This window comes from Esox lucius, chromosome 16 (assembly GCF_011004845.1).
Source record: "Esox lucius isolate fEsoLuc1 chromosome 16, fEsoLuc1.pri, whole genome shotgun sequence".
NCBI lineage: Eukaryota > Metazoa > Chordata > Actinopteri > Esociformes > Esocidae > Esox > Esox lucius.
The window spans coordinates 28,540,092-28,560,548 of record NC_047584.1 but is presented as its reverse complement, the minus strand read 5'-3'; the positions used below and the strand labels follow the sequence as shown (position 1 = coordinate 28,560,548).

General features: G+C 44.7%; 1 protein-coding gene across 1 annotated transcript in view; it reads left to right on the top strand.

Annotated features, from left to right (window-relative positions):
* The window catches only part of ldlrad4b (low density lipoprotein receptor class A domain containing 4b), a 65,023-nt gene that overhangs the window by 2,950 nt on the left and 41,616 nt on the right, over positions 1–20,457 (top strand). Inside the window, exons 2-3 of the mRNA XM_029113624.2 lie at positions 12,956–13,531; positions 20,032–20,172. Coding sequence (XP_028969457.1) covers positions 13,492–13,531; positions 20,032–20,172 — 181 coding nt within the window. The 5' untranslated portion in view covers positions 12,956–13,491. The remainder of the gene's footprint in view (positions 1–12,955; positions 13,532–20,031; positions 20,173–20,457) is intronic.

Here is a 20,457-nt window from a genome sequence, read left to right as displayed (position 1 = left end):
GTTGTCTCGGTGTTTATCGTGCGCAATGCTTCGTGCGTCTGAATGTCTGGCCGGCCTGAGGCGAGTGGCTGCCTAGTCACCGGTGACGCAGGGCCAGTTGGTGCCATTGCGGCCATTCAAAAGTTTGTTTAATCTATCTGGAGCCAGGGCTTGTTGACGCATCCAAATACCTGCAATTTGGGAAGCAAAAGGGTTTCGAAATCATAAAAGAAGTTGCCTCCCTGGTCGGTTGACCTCACCAAGACCCTGTCTCTCCTGGTATTATAATTAGATCCTCCCCTTTTTCTGCTGTCTTCAGAGCTGACTGACTGTCTGACTAGGGGCAGGTTAGCACACGTCTAGCCCACAGCACTGTGTCACATCATCTGTGTGTTTGTGGTGAGGACGGTATCACTCTGCGAAACACTTTTGGTGGCAGTTTTCATAGCTTTGGCGCTGCCATTGGACGTTCAGGGCAGGCGCTCCTTAACGGCTGATGGCAATGCCTGATCGCTCTTACAGGCATGTTAGAGTTCCGTGTCTGTCTTCTGGCTGCTCGCTGAGCCTGGCAGGAGTTGTGAGTCCGACGTGTGTGTGTGTTAATCAGTGTGGTGTTGACGGCGCCCACATAGAAGACTGTCTGACTTTGTGACTGACTGGCTGTTTGCTTGACTTGCTGTCTGACTGTTTACTTACTTTCTCGCTGACCTGGTGGCTGACTGGCTGTCTACTAACCACTGCGACTGATTGACGGACTGACTGACTGGGTGGCTGTCTGACTGTGTTATGGATCTGTAACGCCACTACACATACAGCTTCTGACATTGTCTTAACCGTAAGCCAACTGAACCGATTTTTCCTCAAAATGTGTTTGCCATCTTCATTGTGGGCATGGAGTCATGTTAACCTATCGGCTATCAGATTACACTGAACGTTGTGACCATGTTAAGAAAAGTATTTTACAATGCTGAGCATTAAGCTAGCGGTTGTCAGAACACTGGAAGTTATGACAGGATGTTTAGATAGCTGTGGTTACAGCAGAGTGGTTTGGGGTCTTGTCTAGTTGGTGTCTTGGAAGCAGTATATTTTAACAAAATGAATTAATTTGCTCAAATTCATGGGAGGCAGAAATTGACTTCTGGTGTGAAACACGTACAGTACATTGGTGTAATCATGTGTTAGATGGGCCAACCTTGGATCCCAATAGGAGGAGATGTTGATATTCGAAAGGTAATACTGGGTCCTATTTGTATTTTTATTAGGGATGCATCGCCTACTGATCGGGATCAGATGATTCTTGCTTAAAATATGCAGTCGGTAATTGGCTGGAGAAAGCCAAAAGATGCTTTCAACCCATAGTGTCTTAATATTAATATACAGCTTCCGAAAAAAAATTAAGAGACCACTGCACCTTTTTTTTTTTTTGAGTGAGTAACAGAAGGGTTAAAATTAAGAGACCACTGCAAATTGAACGCTTCTGTTCCTCACTCAGAACCTTCCTTTTCGACATTTCTGGAAAGGAAAGAAAAAGGTGCCTTTTTTCCGGAGCTGTATTATTTGGTGTTGCCATTATTTTGTCCACCCCCTGTACAGCCTACAGTAATATAAACTAATTAAAATGCTATATCCTCGTATTACTTCCTGCCTCCCAAAGCTGCACTTTCAGTAGCCCAAGCATAGAAAAATAAATGATTGCGTTCTGTGTCGGCCTCAAAATAGCTGATCGGTGCAATCCCTATTCTATTGATCCAATTAGCCTTGGATCTGTTACCAAGATACAAGAAGAAATCTACTTTGCTTCAGACAGAGACAGACACTCAGGTCAGCTAAGGTCTCCTGGTCTAGACACTGTGAGTGGAATAGCTCAGTGCCTTTTGATTGGTCAGAAGGTGAGCCCAGACAGTCTGACACTCCAGCTTCCCCCCTGGGAGACACCAGGCAAAGATGAACAAACAGACGCGGTGGGGGGGGGGGGGGGGGACTGGTGGGGAGGGGGTGGGTCTATAAACCATTTTATCAGGTGCAGTGGCAGGAGAGTGGAGAGGTCCCTGCTGTCTGAGTGCCATTCACATGGCTGAGAGTGGATGAAGCGCTTTATACAGTGACTCCGCTTTGCCGGTCTGTCGAGTGGAGCTGATTCCCTATTGATCGAGGCACACTTTCATCCATCACCTGTTGTGCTGGTTCCTTGCTATTCAGGAATTTACAAAATATTTTCTTTTGTGAATCAGCGTTCATACTTTGCCAATACATCCCCAGTTGTATGAAGGTGGTTTCTCATGCTTGTGGGAAGTAAGGGAAAATTATATTTTGAGTATCACAGTTTGAAATTCAATAAGATATCGGTGAAAGACGTGGTTGTTTGGTTTAGGACGTTGTCTATTGTTCAGTTGAAGGGACTGTCTTTGTAATGAAGTCTGTGATAGAAGCTCCAATTTCCTTTCAGAGGAAACCCACAACACTGATGTCACTTGACGCAATCGACACAAAGACCTTGTTGTGTTTACCGAAGGTGGGCATGTCTGAGTTCACTGTTTCTCAGAATAACCACATCAATAAGTTAGGTAATAAAGTCTGTTCAGACAGAAAACACCATAGTACTCTGTCTTAGCCATAGTCCTCTGTCTCACCCTGACTAGACCAGACACCTTGTTCGTCTAACACCCTGACTAGACCAGACACCTTGTTAGTCCAACAGCCTGCCTAGACCAGACACCTTGTTAGTCCAACAGCCTGACTAGACCAGACACCTTGTTAGTCCAACAGCCTGACTAAACCAGACACCTTGTTAGTCCAACACCCTGACTAGACCAGACACCTTGTTAGTCCAACAGCCTGACTAGACCAGACATCTTGTTAGTCCAACAGCCTGACTAGACCAGACACCTTGTTAGTCCAACAGCCTGACTAGACCAGACATCTTGTTAGTCCAACAGCCTGACTAAACCAGACACCTTGTTAGTCCAACAGCCTGACTAGACCAGACACCTTGTTAATCCAACAGCTTGACCAGACACCTTGTTAGTCCAACAGCTTGACCAGACACCTTGTTAGTCCAACAGCCTGACTAGACCAGACACCTTGTTAGTCCAACAGCCTGACTAGACCAGACACCTTGTTAGTCCAACAGCCTGACTAGACCAGACACCTTGTTAGTCCAACAGCCTGACTAGACCAGACACCTTGTTAGTCCAACAGCCTGACTAGACCAGACACCTTGTTAGTCCAACAGCCTGACTAGACCAGACACCTTGTTAGTCCAACAGCCTGACTAGACCAGACACCTTGTTAGTCCAACAGCCTGACTAGACCAGACACCTTGTTAGTCCAACAGCCTGAGTAGACCAGACACCTTGTTAGTCCAACAGCCTGACGAGACACCTTGTTCGTCTAAAGTAACTCAGTGTTTCTCAACCCTGCTCCGGGACGCCCCCCTGCCCTGCACGTTTTAGATCTCTCCCTGCCCTAACACACCTGACGTAGCTCTAGAAGGACTTGATAATGAGCTGATAAGGTGTGACAGCAGGGAGAGACCTGACACATGCAGGGCAAGGGGGTGCCCAAGAGCAGGGCTGAGAAACACTGGTCTTAACACCCTGACAAGACCAGTTTTAGGACTTTTTGTATGTGAACCTAAGATGTTTTATAAAATATATGAAAAGTGTGGACCGAGCTCAATGGCTACCAAGTGTTCTCATGCATTGAATGCATGTTCTAAGATCTTTGTCTGTTTCTGAACAATTGTGAACTCAAAGAGGAACCAGTGAGCGGGCCGAAGAGTTGGATTCTCCTTGTAAGGGTTAGTCTGGTTGGCTTGCATGTTGGTGAAGCGGGTATGCTCCAGAGGAACTCGAAACTCGATCCCCTGAATTAAACCTAACTGAGACCAGTTCCTGGGTTCGGTTTATCTTTTTTTAGGGCAGTGTGAACAGTTAACTGTTCTCTCATTAATATCCCCACATTGCCTTAGACCCTCATTTCATTTCAGAGAGGAAAAGAGATTATGTGCATGTTGGTGGTGAAATTTAGATTAAAAAAAAAAAAGGCTCTGCCATGTATCCTGTCACAAGGAAATTTACATAGGCCACATATTTTCTTTTAAATAAAAATAAGTGCAACTTGCAAACCAGCATTGAAAATGTAAATGGCTACATTCCTCACTGTGGACAGATTCGAATAGCTTGGCAGCATGTCCTGCACTCTGCATTCACCCAGAGTGCAATTGGTTAATGTTGGAAAAGGGTCTTGGTACCTTTCTAAACATAGCAATGTGTATGCAAAGAGGAATCTGTCAGGCCTTAAGGGAACTTGCAAAAGACCAGTGTCCTTACTCAAAAAAGATAGGGCATACAGGGAAAGTTATTTTTTCAGCACAGAGTTTACTTTAGAGGTAACTAAGGTTGGTTCTTAGGAAGGAATGTTTGGGAAAACAGACTGTTCAGGAAATAGAACGATTAATCTAATGAGTGCAACATCACCTGATGTCTAATGTGCAGTAGGTTTTGCTGTCTGAACTGGCTTCCCTTTATTTCTTGCTCTTGTCTTTTCTATGGGTTTGTGTCAAGTTCTGCTATGCAAGTGTTTTAACAGCCAAACCGTTCTGCGGTCAAGAGTTTGTTTCAACACGCTGACCGACAGAAAATAAACCACATTCTTTTAGGCTTCTCATTCAGCCAAGCAGCCTCACCCATTCGTCCTTTACAGCAAGTACAATTCTGGGTAGATATACTTGGCCAATATTGGCGATTCTGGTTTTGATACAGCCAGCCCCACCCAGCCACTTTTGTTCCTCTAACTATGCTCCGTTCTGTCCCTCTCTGTTGTGCTCTGTCCCTCTAGCTTTGTCTGTTTAGCTCTGCTATGCTCTCTTCTGTGCTTTTTCTCTAGCTCTGCCCTGTTATGTCCCTCTTGCTCAGTTCTGCTTTCTTCTGTTCCCTCTAGTTCTGACCTATTCTTTCCCTATAGCTCTGTTCTGTCCCTCTTCCTCTGCTCTGTCCCTCTATCTCTGCACTGTTCAGTCCCTCTAGTTTTGTTCCTCTATCTCTGTTTTCCTCTTGTTTTGTTCTTCTAGCTCTGTTCTCTCCCTCTAGATCTGTTTTGCTCTTGTTTGTCCAGTCCCTCCAGATCTATTTTGTCATATTTTGTTCTGTTCCTCTTGCTCTGTTTTTTTCTCTTTTCTGTCCCTCTAGCTCTGCTCTGTTCTGTTCGGTTAAACCCACAAACAGATGGTTTGTGTTAGCCTCCCCTACTGTCCTCTCCCTGTCTCCCCTTTATTCCCACTCTCCCCTGCTCTCCCTCACTCCCAGACTCTTATCCTTCTCCCCTTTCATCTCCTCTCGCCTGACTACAGTTTGCTGGGAGGACAACCCTAGAGTAGGGTTGTAGTTAAAACCGACGGAGGGGAGCTATTCCAAAAGAGGGTTGAAGTTGAAACATACAGGAGGATAGCTCTCTGGGAACAGAAGGTCTTAGCTCCTTCAGATCCGTGTCTAACTGGGGAGAAGTCTGCGTTTTGTTTATTGTTATCTTGTGATGTTATGTAACAACAGCCTTCTGGACATCAGGCGGACCAGGCAGCAGCGATCTGATGTGGCCGCGCAGAGCTTTTGCTGCAAGGCTGATGGCATGCGAGTCAAGATAACGCGGTGGAGTGGAGAGGAAACCGCAGAGTCTGCAGGAAGAGGCAGCACATCTCAGGGTCCTAGTGTCAGCTTCTCCAGGGTGACACCAGCTCTGAAAACCAGTCGGTCTGCCTCAAGTTTCTTGCCCGGGACAGGTTTAAGATTGCAGGGATTCTAGTGACCGCAAAAACTGACCTTCGTCCATGTACCTCTCGTTTAGCATGTACACCGCTAACAATGTTTTCTGTCTGGGTTTGAAAGCATCTTGGTCTAGCTCTGGGTCACCAGTGGTAGGACCGGCTGTTTGTTCTGCTCTGGTAACGCGGCAGCCACTGGCAGTTCATTGAGATGGCGTGAACATGGTCAAGACCATTTCAAGAGCAGGACAGTTGAAGTTGAGCTCTGCTTAAACCGTTGCTGGGTTGGGGTAGGCGGAGGGAAGAATGAACACAGGAAGTGCTGTTTTAGAACTCTTTGTGAAAAGGGAATTTCTATTCGCAGTGAACTCAATGACCCAAATGACACCAGAAACAGCCTCAAAATGCAAATAAATGTGAATAATTTACACAAATCAGCCAGAACCCATCAGACCGGACCCAATCAGAACGCTAGATCTGGAATTCATCTTGGAGGAGTTCAGATGCAGTCTTTGTTGCCGAGAACAAACAAATGTCTGTGGGCGTGGTATAACATTTGGCCGGAGCCAGGCCGCCGACACCTCCTCGGAGACAGACTGGGTAGAGCCGGGCTGAAAGGTCCGGGAGGGAGTGGACCCTGCGGGACACCCCATCCATCCTTTTGTCCTGTCCTCCCATTTCGTATTTTTTTGCCTCCTCGGTCTGTTGCTGGCCGGTAGATGCTTTGTTGTCCGTCCAACCTGGCATTCACCGCAGCCCCCCAGCTTTCTGCTCTGGCCACCAGACTCTGACACCTCGCCACACTCGGCTGGCGCGGCGCTCCCACCTGTGCCCTTCCGGACGGCACCTGAGTTGGCACGGCTTTACGGCCCGGTGTTGCGTCAGGGATTGGGCTTTTCAGCCTCACCCTCCGGGTTGCCAGGCTGCGGTGACACACCCGGAGCTCCAGCAGACACAGAAAGGACAGGGCTCTGCGGGGATAGCCTCGCTATTCAAGCATGACAAACCCTGCGGCGATGGAATGAAGAGTACATTTGATATTGGAAAGTGGGGAAAAGCTGTGTTTTTATTGTAAAGATGTAGGCTAGCCTAGGCTAGGCAGATCCGATGCCAATTTGGTTCTTTATCACACTGCTCGTTCAACCAGGAAGCCTAGACCAAAATATGGTGTTGGTGGTCCAGGAAGGGGCACACTTCCTGGGGGTTAAAGGGATATTTCCCCCTAGTTGGGTGCCCTGTTTCGGGATGGGACATTAAATGGATGCCCTGACTGTGATCACTGAAGATCTCATGGCACCTGATGTATGAGTTGGGTGTTTACTCTGATGTCTTGGCTGCATATCCAACATGGCACTCCAATTGGATCTGTCCGCCTTACTATCCCCAGCTTCCAATTGGCCCATTCATCCCTTTTCCCCCTGTATGAAAACTGTACCATACAATCGTGTTTACAATTAATAATGGATGTATGTCTCTCAGGATAAAAACATCCGTGGAGTGTAATGTGAATGTGTCAGACACCTGTCTGGTGGAGTCATCTGGAGGGCCCCCGAGTTCAACACCAGGTCACAGACTCCCTCACCTCTCACTGACACCATCTGTACACACACACACACACACACACACACACTCTCCTGTTGCACTAGTGTTCTTATTCTGCACTAGGGCTCCAGCAAAACTGGTGTTGTTGTTAGGGCTCCACACCAGGGCACAGTCAAACTTGTGTTATCATTAATGCGAAAAGAGAAACCCCTTAAGTTTTAGCGCAAAAGCAACAGAATGATATGATTTATGAAATGCCGGGGGGGGGGCGTCCCGGGAGAGGGAATGAAACGGATCTCGATTCATTCACTTCACCACCCCACCTTGTTCTCCCACCGTGTGGATCTCCCAAACTGAGGCAATCTCTCTCTGGAAGGTTATCTCTGGTTACCTTTAGCTATCAGCAATCCTATTTTTCTCATCTCACTAAAAACATTCCGCTAACATGCTAATGAGGTCATACAATAAGAATTAAATAACTTGTTTGTGAATTGTAAACCGTCAGATGTGGATGTGGTCTTTCTTTTGGATCAGTGTGGCTCCATACTTTCTGTTGTTGTGAGCATCCAATTTATGTGACATTGTTACTCAAAAGATTCTAGTCAGCCTGCATCTAAAGGAGCCATGATGAATAGCTACATTTCATAAACAAAAACAATCTATAGATTTGCTTCAGCTGTATATAAAAGTCTACCATAGCCATTTTGTTTTGGATGTGTTCAATATATAAAATAATTTTGTGAAGTAATACAAAGTATATAGTTGTAATGTTTCAATGTTTTGCATTGAAGGTGACCCAACATTCCTCCAGCAGACCAACAGTTTGTCCACGCTGTTGTGCGTTAGCGAACCGCAATTTAGAAGCTCAATGAGCCAGACCTACACTGCCTGTCATATGTTTGAGTAGAGCTGGATCAAAGCCTGCACACACAGCATCTCTCCTGACTGAAGGTTCAACACGTCTTTTTTTTAATATACAGCTTCTAAATAGATATTGTTCATTTTGGGGTGTTAAATGTCTGGCAATACAACATGAGATGGTGGGCTCTGTAAGTAGAGCTGCCTGCCAGCACCTCATTTATAATTACTTGGTTATATGAAGATGATGCCACCAAGTGTTGGTTAAGTTAATGTGGTTAAGAGTCAAGACATTCCATCTGTCAAAATGCTGATGAACCCTGCTGTGTGACGTCTAGCTAATCTTCCCTAGCTTCCATTTGACTGATTCATCTCCTCTTCTGGCTGGCTGGCTGGTTGTCTCAATGACTGACTCGCTGGCTGGTTGGTTTGCTGGCAGTTTGGTTAGTAGACTGGATGGTTAACTGACTGGCTGGCTGACTGGCTGTGTGTGTGCTGCCTGCCTCTAGCTGTGTCAACTCGGCTGTCTTGAGTGGGAACCCCAGCAGGGGCGAGTTAGCTGTCCTCCCTTCGTCCCTCTGTGGCTCCCTGTGGCTTGTTAAATCATCTCTGAAGCGGCAGACAGCGGCAGAGTCAGTGTTGCACTGAAGTCACTCACTCAGACAGACAGAGAGAGAGAGAGGACCACATTCTTTCTACCGGGGGGAGAGAAAAGGGAGGGGTTAGAGGAAACAATGAAGGAGGGAGGGAGAGAGGGAAGAAGAGAGGGTCCCTTTATATAACGTACCATAAAATGTATACCACCATATCATCTGTATTGCCATGGCATCTATAATGCCCTGCAGAATTATTGGTACCCCAGGTAAATATAGATGGAAATAGGTAATGTAATTGTTGTTGGCTTGACCGCGCAATGTTATGAATCTCACCTGTAAGTGAGTACATATTGTTTAAAGGAACGACAAAATCGATGTGAACAATTAATTATTCAAAAACGTGCGTGCCACAATTTCTGGCACCCCTGCAATTAGTACTTTTTTTTGTGCACCCTCCCTTTGCCAAGACAACAGCTATGAGTCATCTCCTATAATGGCTGTGGGAGACAGGAAGGGATTTGAGACCATATAGAATCTACCCAGAACCTGCAGAGTTCTCGGTCCTCTCTTGTGGTCTCTCCTCTTCAGCTCACCCTGCAGGTTTTCAATGGGAATTAGTTTAGTGGATTGTGATCGCCATTGCAAAAGCTTGATCCTTTGGTCAGAGATGATTTTTGTGTGGATATGGACATATGCTTTCGATAATTGCTCTTACGACAACCCAGTTTTAAAATATTGGCAGAGGCAGATAGATTTTGGCTTAAAATGTCCTGGTACTTTACCATGTATACTAACAAAGCTCCATGGGCCTTTGGATGTGAAACAGCCCCGCAACATGACAGATCCACCACCGTATTTCACTGTAGGTATTAGGTAATTGTCTGCATTTTCCACATCTGGTGTTTGTGGTCAAAAAGCTACATTTTAGTCTCTTCCGACCATAGAACCTAGCTCTAATTGAAGATGCAATTTAGCAAATTCTAAGATCTTCTGTTGGTGTTCTGGTGACAGCACAGGCCTTTTTCTCGCAAGTCTTCCAAATAACTTGATGGCCAAAATGGGGTGTCCAAAAGTGATTTTGGAGACTTCATGAACCCAATATGCAACTAGTGTCTGCAGTTCTTCAAATGTAATCCTCTAATTTCTTTGGGCAACTTGAACTGTTCATCACACAGCCCTGTTGTTCTCCATGCCCTAATAGTGGGATGGATGTTTTCTGGCATGTAGTTTACCTTTTCATAGCCGTTGACTGATTTGTGAAGATCAACAACTTTTTGTCTTTTTTCATTCATCTTCTCTGGCTTCTCCCATGTTGATGGATGACTAATCTAGGGTGCCAATAATTCTGCATTGGACTGCATATGGCCATTTCACCTATATCATCATATTAGCTCCATCACCATATCATTGCTATTACCTATTTCAATATGTCATCTATTTCATTTGTCACCATATTGTCAATTTAAACTATATCGCCATATCTGTTTCATCATATCATATACAGCTCTGGAATTTTTTAAAAACTTTTTTGGAAAGGAAAGAAAAAGGTGCCGTGGTCTCTTAATTTTTCCCAGAGCTGTATATGTTATGATGAAATTAGCAATTAATCTTTAAAGGTTAATGGTTCTGTTTATTAACACTGATTATTTTACGGTTAATGGATCCCTCTATAAGCAATTATTCCAATATTTATTTTTTTAATGATTTGGACAGTTGCTTTTTTATACGTCTGTGTCTCTTGGAATGAAGGGTTCTGTTTTCCTAACTGCCTGCTCTTTATTGAAACTGTGTCCCAGATGGCACACTACTCTCTGTGTAGTGCCCCCTGTAACCCATAGTGCCCTGGTTTTAAGTAGTGTCTTATGGAGGAATAGGGTGCAGTTTGGGCCTGAGGCAGTGAGAGCGGACGTTGTTGGTCCGTAAATCACTGTCAGAATGAATACATGGGCTGGAGGGCTTTCCTCTATCGCTGAGCTTTAAGCCACAGCTATATAATGGGAGGAGAGGAATGAAGGAAGAGGGGAGGACAAGAGGAGGAGAGGTGAGGAAAGAAGCAGGAGAGCAGAAGAGCTGGGACGGTGTCACCGGGGAGTTGTCTAATAAATTGGAAGCAGCACTGGAACATATATTGTAACTCAACAACACAATCAAACCTCAACAGCACAGTCATGCCTCAACAACACAATCATTCGCCTACAAAACAATCATCCCTTAACAACAAAATCAACAACACGGTCATACCTTAACAACACAATAATGTCTTAAAAATAAAATACCTCAACAACACAGTCACTTGTCGGCACATCTGTCTGAACACCTGCCTGTCTCACAAGCTAATATCTGTCTGGTCAAAAGCAAGCCCATGACCTTAGTAGGAAACTAGTATTAAATGAACCTTAGAATGGACATGATGGTCCTTTCAGATTCTGGTTTTGTTTGACTGTCATACGTTCCAAAGGTTTCTGGCATGTAGCTGGGGGAATTGTCTGGGCACATTGCAACAAGCCTGTGCCATCTCAGCCCTCTGTAATTAGGCACATTGATCATCTGCCTTGGTACAATCCCTGAGGGGAGGGATTACAGTGTAACAGAATCGCACCACCATGCTGTAGAGATGAACAGAACCAGATGAAAAAGTAACCCACCTGAACAGAACCACGTTAGTGTTACACAGCTGATCGGATTTGCATTGCAATGTTATAATGCTGAACAGAACAGAATTAGAGTTACAGAGCTGAGCAGAACAGCATTACAATGGTATTGAGGGAAACAGAACCATGTCACATTACTACAGGACTGAGGGTCACTGTGTATTGTTTTATAATCTTTTTAATTCAGGAATTGTACAGCACATTTTATGGGAATTCAGTCCAAAATGAATGGCAATTGCTCCAAAGACTGAATACACTTTACTAGAGTAAGTCCCCCAAAGTAACACAACCCTTAATAAGTTGAGAATCTTCTAATGAATAATGTTTCCTGGGGGAGAATGCCTCCGGACCCCCCCCCCCCACCCACCCCTCAAAATTGGATTTGGTTCATTATCAGTAATGTTGGTTCTCTGTAATACCATGTTCAGTCAGCTGTCACTTATAAGGTTTTTTACACCACACAGGTTTATTATGCCTTATGGCACTGGTTTATAATGCCCCCTGACAGGTTATAACATTACTGACACAGGTTTATAATGTGGGCTGACACAGATTAAGACTGGTGTAAGATTATTGGTTGGCTATCTACTATTAATCTCCAATATTGTGGTAAAACTGGGAAATACTCTGGTAACACTGGTAATACTGGGTAATTATATGGTAATACTGGGTAATGATTTGGTAATACTGGGTAATGATATGGTAATACTGTGGTAATAGTGGGTGATTATATGGTAATACTGGGTAATACTGTGGTAATACTGCATAATGTGGTGGTAATTATGGCAGTATTGTGATAATACTGGTTACTGCTGAGGTAATACTTGTGTATTCTGTGGTAATACTGTGGTATATGTGATAATACTGTTGTAAGTCTTGGTAATTCTGTTGTAATACAGGTTAATAATAGTTAATGCTTTGGAAATACTTTGGTAATATTGTAGTTTTATCGGCGTAATATTGGGGTAATACTGTGCTAAGGTTCTAAAGCCAAAAGAACAACAACTAAAATCGCTCACAGTATTTCCATTGCAGACAGACAGAGAATTGTTTGCTTTGTCTGCACTGTGCCAAAGAATCTGTCAGATAGTTTTCCCCTATAGTAGCTACTGTTTCCAACAGTTCAATTCGGGTTCTGTTCTTGTCTTTACAGAAACAGGCCTCCTTTATTCACAGACAAATGCTGCGTTGCTGTTTCATGTCTCCTCAGACATGTTCAGCCAAATACTTCAAAGTTGCTCTCCGTCGTGTTGTTGGATATGTAGCAAACAGGGGTCGCCATGTTTGGCTCTTCAAAGATCCATTTAATGCAGTGCATGTAGGGGAAAGGGGTGAGGAGAGGAGGTTGAATGGGGAGATGTTGCCCATTTCCCCACAGTTGTAGTATGGTTTTAGTCTGATTTCTTTTGAATGCAGACAGGCACACCGCGGGTATCTGAACAACATCATCTGTTATTGTCTGTTGTTACGGTTTCCTGTGGGGGATTTTTTTCTGTGAGTGAGTTTGTGTGTGTGTGTGTGTGTGTTTGTTCAGTTTGTTCGCCAGGCACTCACTCTCTTCCTGTTTGCAGCTCCTGTGCCAGTCTGAGCTACACCGCGCTGAATGACAGAGAGAGAGCAAAGAGAGACTGGAGAATACGGCATCATGTTGATTAGAGCCTCTCTGTGAGTGGATAAGCATCAGCGACAGACGGACGAAGACCAACAGGCCACCAGATCAACAGACGGACTGACCGACATCTCGCTCTCTGGGACTGCGTGACCGGTCTGTGGGTCATGGATGGATGGCTGTGGCTGGGAGGATAGTAGCCACCTCACACACACACACACACCCTCTGCACCTCCAACAAGTTTACAGGACAAGAGGCGGCTCTCTATCACCCGAAGGGCAGACAGACCAGGACCGGATCAGCAGGGCGGAGATTGATATGGACTCTTGAGGGGGAGATCATGGAAGTGAGAGTGGAGCGTTGCCTCCAGCAACAGCCCATTATCCTCGCCCTCCGGTCATCGCCTCCAGCACCAGGCCCCGGCCCCTGACCCCTGACCTCTCCCGGAGTGGGCAACGTTGGGACAGCAGGCAGACCGGCAGCACAGCAGGAGCAGTATGCAGGAAGCTGACTTACCGGTCACAAACGCTTTCACAGGTAACCCTCCTACCTGGGCCTCTCTCTCGCGCACGCACGCACGCAAGCACCCACCCACCCACACACGGTCGCCTTCTCACTCACAGATTGTTTTGGTGTACCGGGTGCAGCTGTTGGTCGTGACAGCATCTGCACCAGGTTCACGAGGACATTGTGCATTTTGTGTGTCTCTGAGGGTTTTCCGTGAATCTGTGCAGAAACAGCCCAGCACAGCGTGGATTGATTGCTGTCTTGGATCTGCGGAGGAAACTGACGAGGGTATCAAGTGGATTTTGATTAATCCAACCGTCAGAAACGCCTCAAAGCGGGCCGCCCCCCCCCCCCCCCCCCCCCCCCCGCCCCCCATCCCCAAAACATGAAAGGGATACTACCATGAGCATCTCAGTTCAAACTAGCGATGGTCAAAAGAAACAAATGTTATTATTTAATCCAAACAGTCAATTACAAATAAATTAATATTATTTTATGGTTGAGAACAATCTAATGATTAATTGTGATTCATAATGATATACGGCAAAGAAGACGTGTTTTTACAACATCCTGTGGAACACTGGATGAGCGCCCTGTGACTCCTATAACTCCTACTTAGCAAGCTATCCCTTTGATAATTAGTATTGAGTGTCTGTCTGACTGTATGTGTGTTGGACTATTTGTCTTTGTCCCTGTCTGTTTGTGTGGCTGCCCTGCTCTGAGCCTGTTTCGCCTGCCTGGGTGTATTTTTGTCTGTCTTCATGCCTGTCTGTCTCTGTACCTGTCTTCCTGCCTGCCTGTCAATCTGTCTGTCATTCTGTCTCTGTGCCTGTCTGAATGGTGAGCGAATTGGGCCGGGTCATCCGTGGTCACGCTGTGCTCTAACACAGGTCCCTCGGGGTAACCCAGCACAGAAGTCAATTCACTCAGTCAATACAAACACACGTGTGCGCAATGATCGATAGTAGCAAGGTTACCATGGGAGTTTGTTTACAGCTCTGGGTTCATCTGAGGTAAGACACATCGTAACCACCGGCAACAGTGGGGTAACCCTGGGTAACCCTAGCCTGTAAAACCAGGCCGTGTTACACTACAAACTACAGTGTTATCTGTCCATCGCCCACATTGATGTAGGTGTGTGTGTGTGTATATCCCTCTCTGTGTAGTTCCACTGTAATATCCCTCTCTGTGTTGTTCTACTGTAATATCCCTCTCTGTGTTGTTCTACTGTAATATCCCTCTCTGTGTAGTTCTACTGTAATATCCCTCTCTGTGTAGTTCCACTGTAATATCCCTCTCTGTGTAGTTCCACTGTAATTTCCCTCTCTGTGTTGTTCTACTGTAATATCCCTCTCTGTGTAGTTCCACTGTAATATCCCTCTCTGTGTAGTTCTACTGTAATATCCCTCTCTGTGTAGTTCTACTGTAATATCCCTCTCTGTGTTGTTCTACTGTAATATCCCTCTCTGTGTTGTTCTACTGTAATATTCCTGTCTGTGTAGTTCTACTGTAATATCTCTCTCTGTGTAGTTCTACTGTAATATCTCTCTCTGTGTAGTTCTACTGTAATATCCCTCTCTGTGTAGTTCTACTGTAATATCCCTCTCTGTGTTCTACTGTAATATCCCTCTCTGTGTAGTTCTACTGTAATGCCCCTCTCTGTGTTGTTCTACTGTAATATCCCTCTCTGTGTAGTTCCACTGTAATATCCCTCTCTGTGTAGTTCTACTGTAATATCCCTCTCTGTGTAGTTCTACTGTAATATCCCTCTCTGTGTTCTACTGTAATATCCCTCTCTGTGTAGTTCTACTGTAATGCCCCTCTCTGTGTTGTTCTACTGTAATATCCCTCTCTGTGTAGTTCTACTGTAATATCCCTCTCTGTGTAGTTCTACTGTAATATCCCTCTCTGTGTTCTACTGTAATATCCCTATCTGTGTAGTTCTACAGTAATATCCCTCTCTGTATAGTTCTCAACAGACTGTTCTTTCTGACACGGTCTGAATACATCCTGCACTGAGAAACAGTTGCTCTTCTGTTTTTGCGGTAATACATGACGTCACAGTCATCGAATGCGCACTTCCGACCACAGTGTCCCACCCCATTTACTGATGTCTTTCCCACAGATCTAGACGCAGATGTAACTTCAGTCACTGTTCCCATTGAAAGACCAGCCAGTTGAGCAGTCTTTGTGACTGAAGCTCCTGCCATCTGTGCCCCAATAATGAACCCTCTTTCAAAGTCACTTAGATCCATTCCTCTCGCTTCTTGATCCAAAATCGATGTCATCTGGTCCTGCTCAGCATTTGTATACATGGCACAGAGCCTGGTAAGATGTCAATTACTTAAATGTATCATGGAGTATGCCTGTAGGCAAGAATCTGCATTTGTTATGGCCCTCCACTTGTGTATTCAGGTCGTTCCTTCAATTTGTCACCCGTCTGTGGGTTGTATCCATATACACAAGTGTTTAGTCTTTATACATGCAGGGCTGATTCCCACAAATGTAAGTGGTTAACAGAAAGGTACATCCTTGTAGGTCCTTTCCCTGTTGTCTGGCTTTCCCTCTCATGCTCGCTCTCCCTCTCCCTCACTCTCTCTCTCTCTCTCTCTCTCTCTCTCTGTCTCCACCTCTCTCTCTGTCTCTGCATCATTCTCTATGTGTCTGTTCTGCCACCTCAGCAGCACCCAGCCAAGCTTAATGATCAGGTTAAGCCAACAGAGAGAGAGAGAGAGACAGAACCAGACAGATTGGTAGCCAGGAGAAATGGGAGTGAGAGAGAGATGGGAGAGAGAGATGGGAGAGAGATGGGAGAGAGATGGGAGAGAGATGGGAGTGAGAGATGGGGGAGAGAGAGGGGGAGAGAGATGGGAGAGAGAGATGGGAGAGAGAGATGGGAGAGAGAGATGGGAGAGAGAGAGGGGGAGAGAGATGGGAGAGAGAGATGGGAGAGAGGGGGAGAGGGGGAAGGGGAGAGAAGGCGAGGCGAGGAATACAGTCATGTGAAAAAGCAAGTACACCCTGTAAAGTTGTCTTTTTTTTAGTCACATGGATATCATACATCAGTCTATGTAAGGTAATCCAATTTAAGAAAGCACACAACAAATGTACTTAGAAACCATTTATGTGATTGAAATAAGCAGAACTGCACTCTCTTTCCCAATTTTACCATCACATAAAATGGCTCAAATTAGAATCGGGTGCACAAAAACAGGTGTGAGTTATTAGAAAGCTATTTGAGAGTGACCTGGCGGGGTCCCGCCTCACATAAAGATTAGGAACTTGTTGTGGTTTGGTCTTAACCATATGGGTGTGTGGTAACATAACATGCCAATATCACATGATTTTTGCTCAGGCAAAAATAGGCAGTTGGTTTACGCTCAAATACTGAAACAATTCGCACCTAATAGGGTTGGGACGAAATGAGAATTTCATTCCATGATTATCCTGGCCAAAATGATCCCGATTTATGATTTTTTCCCGATTTACTAACAATCCCCAGAACAATTCTGTTTTCTAGCTCATAACGGCTGATTGGATATTCTTTTGCTACATTAATACTGTTTTTGTGCATTTAAAAAGCCATTACAATAAAATCATATCAAAGGTTTTTGATTATTCACTAATACGATAACATGTACATTTCAATCTAAATGTATATGGTTGCCAGCGTCATTAACAATACATTGCACAGGATGTTTAGTGGCATAGTACAATGTGAGATGAGATGTGTGCTCCACTTGTTAAATAAAACAAGCAGTCAGGGAAACTTCAGTGACTGGCAGAGCTTTTTCAAGTCACTCATGTGAGGATTATCCTTTTTCAAGTCACTCATGTGAGGATTATCCTGATTTACGATTATCCCGATTATGGAATTTCTCCACGATGTCATAATCGTGAGTATTTTCCTTCGCGCTTAGTAATGACATCATCTATCGTGCCATCCCTAGCACCAAGTTTACGATTACATATTGTCACGTTCACATTGACTGCCTCTTAGTATTTCTCAAGAAACACCCTCTTCTTCTTGCTCTCGTTGACTTTTAGTAGCGATTTCCTCTCCGGTTATCTGATGGGCTCAGAGCTGGCGCCTCAGTCAAAGTCGACGTATGTGAGTGAACTGTCTGGAAGAGACTGCACTAACCTGACCTACATGGGAGGTCATTAGGGAAGAAGCCTCTGCTCTCCAAAAAGATTATGATGACATGACTGATGTTTGCCAGACAACACCTGGGTAAAGACCAAAACCGCTGGAACTATGTGCTCTGGACTGATGAGTCAAAGGTGGAGTTGTTTGGCTTCAGTTTCAGATCTCACTGGAAGTGGTAAAAAACAGACTTTGACCAGATGAACCTCATGCCAACCGTAAATCATAGTGGTGATGGTTGTTATGGTTTGAGGCTGCTTTGTTACCTCAGTTCATGGCAGAGGTTAAAATGCTCAGTCATAAAAGTAATACGCCGTATTACTTCTTATTGAGAATATGTTAATTGCCTGAGAAACATGTAACACTGCATACTTGCGCGTTATGGGTTTCTATGACAAAATTATTCTGAGAGAATATTTTTTTATTATCCGCCACAGTGTCTTGTGGACCAACAAGTTATTTTGTGACTGTGTTGTATTATCACATAATGGGTGCAAACGCACACACATTGCGTGCAAATACACACACACACACACACACACACACACATACATTCACAATGCTGAGGAGTGTAGGAGCATAAGGACTGAATAGTTCTGGGCCATGTATGACGATTATACATTCAGTACCACTTAGTCAATAGTTACTGAGGTAAGCATTCTTAAATCACCTGTAATACAGTAATTGCTTACGTTCTTCTTAACTAGAGTGTTTTTGGAGTTTCCAAACCGTTAAATTAGCTGTTTTGCTTGGTGGCCTTGGAAATGAAACAACCCCCCCAAACGAAGCACCTCCTTAAGGCCCTTGAAATCGCAAAGTTCTCTCCCTGAGAAGAAAAAAAGCCCAGGTTTGATGTGACACAGACGGAGAGATGTGCTGCTCGTCCTTTGTGGACACGGAAGTTAATCAAAATGCCATTTCGGACAAGATATTGCACAGCCAACCAAATCTGACCTACTTATCTTGGTGATGCTAAACTTTATCTACAGTGGGGAGAACAAGTATTTGATACACTGCCGATTTTGCAGGTTTTCCCACTTACGTAGAAGTCTGTAATTTTTATCATAGGTACTCTTCAACTGTGAGTGACAGAATCTAAAACAAAAATCCAGAAAATCACATTGTATGATTTTTAAGTAATTAATTTGCATTTTATTGCATGACATAAGTATTTGATACATCAGAAAAGCAGAACTTAATATTTGGTACAGAAACCTTTGTTTGCAATTACAGAGATCATACGTTTCCTGTAGTTCTTGACCAGGTTTGCACACACTGCAACAGGGATTTTGGCCCACTCCTCCATACAGACCTCCAGATCCTTCAGTTTTCAGGGCTGTCGCTGGGCAATACAGACTTTCAGCTTCCTCCAGATTTTTTATTGGGTTCCTATTCTATTGGGTTCAGTTCTGGAGACTGGCTAGGCCACTCCAGGACCTTCTTATGAGATGCTTCTTATGGAGCCACTCCTTAGTTGCCCTGGCTGTGTGTTTCGAGTCGTTGACATTCTGGAAAACCCAGCCATGACCCATCTTCAATGCTCTTACTGAGGGAAGGAGGTTGTTGGCCAAGATCTCGCGATACATGGCCCCATCCATCCTCCCCTCAATACGGTGCAGTCGTCCTGTCCCCTTTGCAGAAAAGCATCCCCAAAGAATGATGTTTCCACACTTTTTCCATTTTCTAATAATTGCGCCAACAGTTGTTGCCTTCTCACCAAGCTGCTTGCCTATTGTCCTGTAGCCCATCCCAGCCTTGTGCAGGTCTACAATTTTATCCCTGATGTCCTTACACAGCTCTCTGGTCTTGGCCATTGTGGAGAGGTTGGAGTCTGTTTGATTGAGTGTGTGGACAGGTGTCTTTTATACAGGTAAGGTGTGGAGAACAGGAGGGCTTCTTAAAGAAAAACTAACAGGTCTGTGAGAGACGGAATTCTTACTGGTTGGTAGGTGATTTCTTGTGTCATGCAATAAAATGCTAATTAATTATTAAAAAATTATACAATGTGATTTTCTGCATTTTTGTTTTAGATTCCGTCTCTCACAGTTGAAGTGTACCTAAGACCTCTACATGCTTTTTTAGTAGGAAAACCTTCAAAATCAGCTGTGTATCAAATACTTGTTCTCCCCACTGTAACAGCTGAAACAGAGCAGTATCCAGCAAGACTGTCTATAACAGCTGAAACAAAACAGTACCGATCTAGACTGTCCATAACAGCTGAAACAGAGCAGTACACTGCTAGTCTGTCCAGAGGACACACAAAAGTGATTGTCAAGTCCCTGGAAAGTGTTAACAGTTCACCCTTTCTGTAAGCACTGGAACACGCTGCCCTGTTGCTGATGCACCGTGTGTTTAAACGTCTCAACCTCCTTTTGTCCTGCAGAGTGTAAGTTCCAGTGCACCAATGGTAAGTGTCTACGTCTGGGCTCCCTGATCTGTAACCAGCTGAATAACTGCGGGGACAACAGCGATGAGGAGAACTGCCCAGTGGGAACCCAGCACCCCCCGCCCAGCATCTTCAGCTGTGAGTTACACACTTTAAACACCGACCTAGACTGTCTATAACAGCTGAAACAGAGCAGTACCCAGCTAGTCTGTCTATAACAGCTGAAACAGAGCAGTACCCAGCTAGACTTATATAACAGCTGAAACAGAGCAGTACACAGCTAATCTTTCTATAACAGCTGAAACAGAGCAGTACACAGCTATTCTTTATACAACAGCTGAAACAGAGCAGTACCGATCTAGACTGTCCATAACAGCTGAAACAGAATAGTACCCAGCTAGACTGTATATTACAGCTGAAACA